Source organism: Pogoniulus pusillus, chromosome 10 (assembly GCF_015220805.1).
Source record: "Pogoniulus pusillus isolate bPogPus1 chromosome 10, bPogPus1.pri, whole genome shotgun sequence".
In the NCBI taxonomy this organism is placed as follows: domain Eukaryota; kingdom Metazoa; phylum Chordata; class Aves; order Piciformes; family Lybiidae; genus Pogoniulus; species Pogoniulus pusillus.
In genome coordinates, this window is record NC_087273.1 from 5,749,806 (window position 1) to 5,759,897 (window position 10,092).

General features: G+C 50.4%; 1 protein-coding gene across 9 annotated transcripts in view; it reads left to right on the forward strand.

The window, feature by feature from the left end:
• WDFY3 (WD repeat and FYVE domain containing 3) overlaps positions 1–7,388 on the forward strand; it is a 165,453-nt gene extending 158,065 nt beyond the window's left edge. For all 9 annotated transcript variants that reach the window (XM_064149629.1, XM_064149628.1, XM_064149631.1 and 6 more), the window contains 4 exons: positions 273–602; positions 1,648–1,759; positions 2,808–3,005; positions 3,612–7,388. In XM_064149629.1, coding sequence (XP_064005699.1) covers positions 273–602; positions 1,648–1,759; positions 2,808–3,005; positions 3,612–3,732 — 761 coding nt within the window. In that variant the 3' untranslated portion in view covers positions 3,733–7,388. The remainder of the gene's footprint in view (positions 1–272; positions 603–1,647; positions 1,760–2,807; positions 3,006–3,611) is intronic.
• The last annotated feature ends 2,704 nt before the right edge of the window (positions 7,389–10,092 follow it).

The window sequence follows — 10,092 nt, forward strand, 5'->3', positions numbered from 1 at the left end:
GTTTGATTCATTGTGTCTCTCATATCCTATACCTCAGGCTGTGCTAGGAAATAGCTTCAGTTCAAGCCTACTTTAACTTCAAAACCTACTTGCACTGTGATTCCTGGCAGGAGCTGAACCTCTGCAGAAGCTTTTACGATGCCTGCATGCAGTTTCCCTCTAAAGCTGTGGTGGTACTTGCTGGGCTGTAGGTAGTGCAGAAGGAGAAAAGGAACAAAGGTGAGGCTACAAGCAGCCCTTCTAACATTTTCTTCTCTGTTTGGTGAATCCAGGGCGTGAAGCCCACGAAGAGGACAGCAGTGACTCTGAGGGAGAGGATGCCTGTGTAGGCCAGGACACAAAGCTGCAGGAGAGCCAGAGTCAGCCCAGCAGCACCAGCCACAGGCCTAGGTCGTCATCAAACAGAGCAGCGGCGGCATGGTCGGCAGACAGCAGCTCCGATGACTCGAGGCGTTGGTCAGACCAGCTCAGCTTGGATGAGAAAGATGGCTTCATCTTTGTCAACTATTCTGAGGGACAAGCAAAAATGCATCCCCACCTTCAGGTTAACCACCCACACCCCAGCTACGCTGAAGCACGGCACTACAGCAAGCTTAAACCAGGTAAAGGAACTGGGGGCACTTCTTCCGGCAGGCAAGGACACCTCTTCTGGCAGCACAGATCCATAAAGCAGTTTCTCTCTGTGCAGCTCTGAGCAGGGCTGGCTGATCAGTTCCAAAATAGTGAAAAGTAAAATGTGTGTTGGTTGCATGTTGTTCAAGCCTTTCCTGAGAAGCTATGGTCAGTTGATCCTAGCCAACAGCTAAGCCACTTGCTGGCCACCACCACCACACCCCCTACAGCGGGATGGTGGAGAGAATAGGAAGGATAAAAGCATGGGAACTCGGAAGCTGGGATGAAGATGGTCTAAAAAGCAAAGGAAAGAGGAAGACAAAACAAGTGATGCAGAGCCAATCACTCACCACTTCCCCAGGACCCCTCCTCTGAGTTTTATTGCTGAGCATACACATACATAGCATGGTGGGGGATTGTAGGAGACCTTAAAGATCACCTAGTCCAGCCTCCCTGCAAAAGCAGGGGCACACACAGCAGCTTGCTCAGGGTCACAGTGGCCAGCAGACTCCACAACCTCTCTGGGCAGGCTGCTCCAGGGCTCCAGCACCCTCACAGCAAAGAAGTTTCATCTGTTCAGATGGAACCTCCTGGATTCCAGCTCATGCCCATGGCTCCTTGTCCTTTCACTGGGCACCATGGACAAGAGTCTGCCCCATCCTTTTGCCCTCTACAGGCCCTTTTGCTCTTGCTGAGTATTAGGAAGATCCCCTCTCAGACTGCTCTTCTCCAGGTTAAACAGCTCCAGGTCTCTTAGCCTCTCCTCCTCACAAAGGTGCTCCTCTGCAGCTCCCAACTCCCAACTGCACCTCAAGAGAGTGGAGTCTCTGTGTCTTGTTTGTGTCCTCTTTCTCACATGCAGTTGAAAATTGTGTTTTCCTTGACTGAAACTCAACTCTTAGGGAGTTATCTCAGGGAGCGGAGGAGTAGATTTTTGTCTGTCTGCAGAGTCACAAGTATGCTGTGGGGAGGAAGGGACAAACCTGAGAAGAAATGGATTTGCTTTTAACCCTCCTCTCTGCCTTTCCTTTCCAGGGTACCGGTGGGAGCGTCAGCTGGTGTTCAGGAGCAAACTAACTATGCACACAGCTTTCGACCGCAAGGACAACGCACACCCGGCGGAGATCACCGCTCTCGGCATCTCCAAGTGAGCAGCTCACCTCTCCATCTGTCCCCTAGGTCACCTTCAAACCCTTCATGGCTGCTCCACTGCTGACTGCTTCCAACATGATTTTTTGTTTTTCCAGTGGGAAGCAGTTCCTTGCTTAATGTTTTATAGTGCTTCTCTTCAGGGCAGCTCTGCTTAAGGACTGTGTTAGATAGTTTCAAGGCCCAGCTTGGCAGGGTGCTGGGCCATCTCATTTAAACTATATTCTGACCCTAAAAGGTTGGACTGACCCTTCAGGTCTCTCAGAACCTGGTATTCTATGAATCTGTTCTAGTCTATGAATGAAAAAGTAAGTGGAGCCTTGTTGTATTAAACACAGGGAGTCATTACACCTCTGATTCCCACTCAGACCAGGCTGACCTGCACATTGGTTACTGTGCCTGAGGATTCAATGTGTTGCATACTCTATCACAGAATCATTTTAGTTGGAAGAGACCTTTCAGATCAAGGCCAACCATTGTCCCAGGACAGCCAGGTCACCACTGAAATGTCACTCGGCACCACATCTGCATGGCTTTTAAATCCCTTCAGGGATGGTGGCTCCATTACTGACTTCAGGTGACTTCAAGCCATTTCCTCTCATCCTATCACTTATTACTTGAGAGGAGGGACCAACCCACACCACACTCCAACCTGCTTTCAGGGAGTTGCAGAGTGAAGTCTCTTCTCAGCCTTCTCCAGACTAAACACCCCTAGTTCCCTTAGCTGCTCCTCATCATCCCTATTCTCTAGACCCTTCACCAGCTTCACTGCCCTTCTGTTGACCTGCTCCAGCCCCTCAATGTCTTGCTTGGACTGAGGTCCCCAAAAGAAATTCAGTGCTCAATGTGTTCCCTCACCAGTGCTGAGTACAAGACAATCACTTCCCTGGTCCTGCTGGTCCAGGCCAGGATGCTGGTGGCCTTCTTGGCCAGCTGGACACACGCTGGCTCATGTTCACCCAGCAGACCAAGGTAGAGTCATCACTGATAATGTGAGCGTTGCTGTGCCGGAGTTCTGGAGGAATGCTTTTGCTCTTCTCTCGCAGGGATCACAGCAGAATTCTCATTGGGGATGGCCGAGGCAGAGTGTTCAGCTGGTCGGTGAGTGATCAGCCTGGCCGATCTGCAGCAGATCACTGGGTGAAGGACGAGGGAGGGGACAGCTGCTCCGGCTGCACCGTCCGGTTTTCGCTCACGGAGCGGCGTCACCACTGCAGGAACTGCGGACAGCTCTTCTGCCAGAAGTAAGCCAGCCAGCAGCCTCCCTTGGGGCTCTTTTCCATGCAGAATTCCAGGCGGGCTAAAGTCACTGCATAGCAGGGAGAACTGCTGGAAGACTAAGGGTTTATTTACCAAAACAAAACTGATGGAAAAAATGCATGAAAACTCTCATTAGAATTAGGAATTAGAAAAGACAGAGCAGCCCCTTCATAAATCCAGTCAGGAAGAGAACTATCAAGAGGAAAGGTAGAGTTTGGAAGGGACACCTCCCACTAGCATAGCTTGCTCCAGGCCTCATCCAGCCTGGAATTCAACATCTCCAGGGAGGGGACATCCACAACCTGTGCTGGTGTCTCCTCACCCTCACCATCAAGAATTTCTTCCTCATCTCCAGTCTCAATCTCCCCTCTTCCCACTCAAAGCCATTGTCCCTCGTCCTGTCACTACAGGTCCTTGTCAAAAGTCGCTCATACAAGTGAAATTCTGAGTGCCATACCGTATTGCATCTCTGTGTTAAGTTTAGGGTTTGCTGGCATTTGAAGTCTTGGTGGTAGCTTCCACACTTGGATAGAAGATGGCCTGGTTGGGAGAGTACCTGTGCTCACACCAGCGTTTGTTTCTCTCTACAGGTGCAGCAGGTTTCAGTCTGAAATCAAGCGGCTGAAGATCTCCTCCCCAGTCAGAGTCTGCCAGAACTGCTTCTACAACCTGCAGCACGAGCGGGGTTCAGAGGAGGGGCCTAGAAATTGATGGGGTCTTGGCAAAGGGAAACCTCGTCCAAGCCCACCCTGACTCCAAGGACTAGTGGGAGTCTGGTGCAGTGGTCAGAAGGGATTAGAACACTGTCTGTTTACACTGAGTTTTAAGCACTAAAAGTCAAAAGGGATCATTGAACCGAGTGGTGTTGAGACAAGGTCAATGAGCGAAGAGCAAGCTCCGGGAAGACATGATTAACAACCACCAACCCAGCAGAACTGTCCACTCCTAAAGCTGTGTTGACGTGGCTGTGGGGGAGCCCTCATGTCCCCTAAGAGCTGTTCTTGGCTTGATGTTGCAGAGCTAGTCCCGTGGGGCGGGGGAGGGGACGGCCGGGGAAGGCTTCTTAGAGCGAGCTGTAAATCCGCCTTCGCCGCCAGCTCCTGTGTATATTGTAAATAGCTAGAATGGCCTTTTTATCTACATCTGAACCTAACTGCCTGTTCCATGGGACTCCAGATTAACCACTAGACTTTGTGTGGCATCTTTATCTCACCTACCAATTGAAACAGGAAGGTTTAAACCCGACAACACCCCAGAAAACTCGAAGGCATTGTGTGGATTCCTGTTTAACGGCCCCAGTCTGTGCATGTTTGTTCTTCAGTTGCCCACATTCTCTTATTTTCCTGGTGAGGCTACATGGATTTATTTTTAGCTTGTGGGTTGTTTTTTTTTTTTTCCCTCCAAAAGAGAACATTTTTGAGACTAGGACTTTGGGAGTATTTTCTTCTAGCTTGTAAGATAACCCAGGAACTAAACTGTACACTTGTGTTGCATTTTATACCAAACTCTTTACCACCTCAGTGTTGTTCATATTTACGAAGGCCTCTTTTATACATAACTCAGAGCTGCAGTTTTGTTAATAACCTACCCTTTGTTAGCAGCTGATTCATGCAGGGCAAGAACCAGCTTTTACCTTCTTTAGTCAATAGCAATTGGCTTGCCTGTGGGTACAGAATGGAATTCCTTCTGCAGCAGATCTTCCCTCTGTTGTCCTGCAGCTTCTTTGCAAGGAAACCAAACTTCTTGAACTCAAATTCACTGTAAAGCTGTGGCTGCTCCCAGCAGCTCTCTGCGTGCTCCAGCACATGCCAGCAGCTTGAGGACAGCAGCAGATTTTTCCTTAGGGGTTGGTTTGGGGTTTTTTTTTGCTTTTTCAGTTCCAGTAGGAATTTTCATGGCAGTATTTTTTTACTACTCTTGTTTCTTTTGCACTACATGTGGGATGAAGTAGAGACACTGATATCCACTGGGACTGGAAGGTGTGCATCGGATAGGCCCCGTGGACTTCACCTTGGAATGAGGTCTTGCCGGTGGGTTTGTGGTTGGGGGAGGGAGTGGGAAGGGGGCAGGCTGGGCTTTGGTCTGGTTTTGGTTTTTAACATATGTGTATATATTTTGTAAATGATCTAGAGCTAGGTATATTCACAGTGGATTCTTTAAAATAGAAGTAAGGATGTGCCCCAAACCGACAGGAGACTGGTGGCTCTGCTTGCGCTCTGCTGGTGCTTCGGTGAGTGTCTTGGCTCCAGATGAGGAGCCATCATTCCACCCTTCACTTGGAATGCTGGGGATGGGCTCTGCCCTAGGACTGCTACTATCCTCAGAACTGCACTATCAGAAGTGCCAGAAGCTCTGTGGGCTGTGAGCTCCTTCCAGAAGGTCCTTGGCGCTGCTGGGGCACACGAGTCTTCTCTTGATTTGAGCTTCTAGTGGTGAACAATTTGTTAATCCTGACCACTTACTCTTTCCCCCAGTGTCACCTGTTTCTGCACTGAAGGTTAAATATGTATTTTGATACCTGTTTGTTTGTTTGTTCTGTATGTGCTGGTCTGTCAAATGAGATCTCTTCCTCTTTTGGTAGGCATTCTGGGTCCCCAGATGAGCAGAAAGTCTTCTCTAGAGCCCTTGCACACTGCTGAGTAAATGCAAGTTTGTTGAGATGAGATGAGCTGACCCAGACAGATCTCTTTGGATCCAGAGAGTGACGATCACACCAGTAAGCATGCTGCAGAGTTGTCCCTAAACCCAAGCAGAGCTCCTCAGTAATCATGTGGAGCACTGGAATTGCTGTGCTCAGCTCTTCCCTTTAGCATTGCCTTCAGCCTTTCCAAAATGATGTGAAGCCAGCAGAGCTCAGAAGGCAGGCTGGTGGCCTTAACATTGCCAGTTTGGAGACGAGGCTCCTTGAGCAACCCTAGAATGCCTCTGAGTGCACAAAATTTTCTTCTTCTCCCTTGCCTCCAGCTTTCAGATCAACCACAAATTGAAAGACATTAAATTCTATGGATTGGAACTTGTCCAACCCCATGGTTAAACCCTAACAAAGCCCAGGTTTCTGACAGTAACCCTGAGAGGACTTGAAGGCTCAGGCAAACAGTCGGCACACAGGTGGGCTGTCGGTGAGGAGGGAGCTGGCTGTGCTCAGCCTCAGCAGCACCTTGTGCCTGTGCTGTTCTGCGCTCTGAGCACAGCCAGCTCCTCTTTGCAAACTCTCTAGTGCGGAGGTTAGTCCCAGTTTACATTGAGGCTTAATCCTTTGGTTACGCTGTTCCAGACCCCAGGTTCTCACTGGCAGGAGGTGAAGGGGGCAAACCAAACCCGCTGGTATTTCCTCTGCAGCCGGTGCTGCGGGCAGCTGCTTTGTTCACCTGGGAGTGGGGAGCTCTTTCCATTTCCTTTCGAGCTTCTAAAGCAAGTACTCGCTTTTGTTTTCCATGTACAGACCCATTGAGCAAACCTATACTCATGTAGGCTGACAGTGGTAGACTGTATTCTCTGCAAGTACCTCATGTCTTCTCCTGCCTTGGTCTCTGTAGTAAACTTAACTCATGTACTCCTAACATTTGTACCTAGCGTGCAACTCTAAGTCATGCTTCTGAGAGGGGGGGTGGGGGGAAGGGGGTTTGGCTGCCTCCAGCCAACAGGCATCAGTTCAACAGCAAAACACTTTAGAGAAGTTCTTTTTCTTTTTCTTTTTTATTTTTTTTTGCACTTTCTTATTGTATAAAATGGGTAGAAACTTTTATTTGCCATTGTACCATTTCAGGACTCCTTTATTATTTTGTTTCCTTTCAGCCAGTGACCTGTGTATAAAATACTGCTGCAGTTAAAACTGTTTGGTTTACTTTTAGGAAGTATTTTTTTAATTTCAGCAAGTTTGGTTACTTGTTGCATGACTATTAACACAGCTGACTTTTTGTGTCAGTGCAATGTATATTTTACCTTACTTTTTTTGTTTGTTTGTTTGTTTGTTTTGGGGTTGTTTTTTTGTTAGTTGTTGTTTTGTTTGGGGGGTTTTTTGGTTGGTTTTTTTTTTGGTCCTGTTATTAACTTGTAAGCCCTAGCTGAATGGCCATTTCTTTGTACAGCATCAGGAGTCAATTGAAGAGAACTGGCTAAGACTGGAGTGTGGAATTTTGTACTATATTGCAGAATCCAGTATCTGTTTTTTGGTGGTTACGTAAAAGGCCTGATGATTTCCTATCTAGTGTGCAATCTGTGATATCTGAATGTTCATTGTATATTTGTCTCCAATGCAAAAAGGTAGAGTTAACACAACTACAACAAGACATGATTAAAATGCAATAGTTCAGGTACTGAAGTATTTTTTTCATTTCAAATAAATACCTGCTATTTACCACCAAAAAGCTGGTTTGCATTTGTTGGAGGAGGTGCCACCTCTGCAGCTGAAATAAAGGGTTTTGACACAGGAGTGGTAACTGACAAGTTAACATCTTTCTGTAGTGTCACCAGGAGGTAAACTTGTTGCAGTTCGGCTTTCTGAGCGTGAGCTTCGCCACCCACGATGATGGGAAACCACAGAATGCATCAGGCTGGAAGGGACCCTCAAAGGCCATCTTGTCCAACACCCCTGCAGTGAGCAGAGATGTCTCCAACTGGATCAGGTTGTTCGGAACCCATCTGCTTTCACCTACAGTGTCTCCAGGGATGGGGCCTCCACCACTTCTTCCTGGGTGCAGAGGTGAGGCTGTGACAGGTCAGTAGTTCCCAGAGTCCTCCTTTCTACTCTTAAAAATGGGTGGGATGTTTCCCTTCTGCTAGTCTTCAGAGACTTCACCTGGTTGCCAGGATTTTCCAAGTATAGAATCATAGATCAGTCAGGGTTGGAAGGGACCACAAGGATCATCCAGTTCCAACCCCCCTGCCATGCCCAGGGACACCCTACCCTAGATCATCCTGGCCAGAGCCTCAGCCAGCCTGGCCTTAAAAACCTCCAGCCATGGGGCCTCAACCACCTCCCTGGGCAACCCATTCCAGCCTCTCACCACTCTCCTGCTCAACAACTTCCTCCTCACCTCAAGGCTGACTCTCCCCACCTCCAGCTTTGCTCCATTCCCCCTAGTCCTGGCACTCCCTGAGAGCCTAAAAAGTTCCTCCCCAATTTTTTGTGGGCCCCCTTCAAATACTGGAAGGCCATAAAAAGGTCACCTGGGATCTTCCTTGTCTCTAGACTGAACAGCCCCAACTCTTTCAGTCTATCCTCACAGGAGAGGTGCTCCAGCCCTCTGATCATCCTGGTGGCCCTTCTGTGGGTATGCTCCAGCATGTATCGGGGAGAGTGGCTTGGCAACCCCTTCAGCCAGTTCCCTCAGGACTCTAGGATGCACCTCATCAGGTCCCATGAACTTGTGTATGTTCATGTTCCTCAGGTGGTCACAAACCTCATTTTCCTTTGCAGTGGGAGGGACTTGGTGCCCCATGTGCCTGTCTTATGGTCGCTTCTTCCCTGAAAGGATTTTCAGCTACTGGCACAGGCTACCCAGGGAGGTGGTAGATTCCCAGCCCTGGAGGTGTTTCAAAGCTGCAGAGATGTGCTGAGGGGTCTGGGTCAGCTCTGGCTTTCACAGGATCACAGAGTTTAACCAGGTTGGAAACGACCTCTAGGATCATCCAGTCCAACCTATCACTTAATGCATCTAATTGACTGAACCATGGCACTGAGTGCCTCATCCAGCTTCCTGTTAAACACCTACAGGGATGGCGACTCCATCACCTCCCCGGGCAGCCCATTCCAATGCCAATCACTCTCTCTGTGAAGAGTTTCTTCCTAATGTCCAGCCTAAACCTGCCCTGGCACAGTTTGAGACTGAGATAGGCCCTCGAGGAGCCAGAGAACAGTTGGGGTCGATGCATCCTGGCCTGCATCAGGAACAGTGTGGCCAGCAGGACAAGGGAGGTTATTCTTCCCCTGTGCTCAGCACTGGTCAGGCCACACCTTGAGTGCTGTGTCCAGTTCTGGGCTCCTCCATTCAAGAGATGTTGAGATACTGGAAGGTGTCCAGAGAAGGGCAATGAAGTTGTTGAGAGGCCTGGGACACAGCCGTGTGAGGAGAGGCTGAGGGAGCTGGGGGTGTGCAGCCTGCAGCAGAGGAGGCTCAGGGCAGAGCTCATTGCTGTCTACAACTACCTGAAGGGAGGCTGTAGCCAGGTGGGGCTGGGCTCTGCTGCCAGGCAACCAGCAACAGAAGAAGGGGACACAGTCTCAAGTTGTGCAATCAGGAGAGGTCTAGGCTGGATGTTAGGAGGAAGTTGTTGGCAGAGAGAGTGATTGGCATTGGAATGGGCTGCCCAGGGAGGTGGTGGAGTTGCTGTGCCTGGAGGTGTTGAAGCAAAGCCTGGCTGAGGCACTTAGTGCCATGGTCTGGTTGATTGGCTAGGGCTGGGTGATAGCTTGGACTGGATGAGCTTGGAGGTCTCTTCCAACCTGCTTGATTCTATGATTCTATTCTATGAAACGAGTTTACGAATATCTCTCCTCGAGGCTTCCCTGTGCTCTGCCCTGGGGACGCCGAGCGGCTGCCCCGGGACCGGCCGGGACCTCGGGGCACAGCAGGAGGACGGGAGCGCCCCGCATCTCCCTTCCCTTCGGGGCCGAACCTGTATTGTGTCCGCACCGAGCCGTTTGAGCCGGGTGCCGGGTCCTGTCCGCGCCGAGCCGTTTGATCCGGGTGCCGGGTCCTGTCTGCACTGAGCCGTTTGAGCCGGGTGCCGGGTCCTGTCTGCACTGAGCCGTTTGAGCCGGGTCCTGTCCGCCCCGAGCCGTTTGGGCGAGCTGAGTCTCGCAGCGCCGAACGCAGCCGAGCGCGGCCGAGGTGTGCCGAAGCAGCTCTCGCGAGAGGGCCGTTGCCAGGCAGTGGCGGGCGGCTGAAGGAGGCGGGCCGGGGCCGGGCCGGGGCCGGGCGGGCAGGGCCGGGCGGTGCGCACGCCTGTCCACTGGCCCTGGTGTTACCTGTGGTGAAAGAGAGTGAGAGGGGAGGAGGGGTGACGGAAAGGCCAGGTAGCTGTTGCGATTCCTTTCTAGACCGAGGCACTTGCGACGGTCCTGTTTTA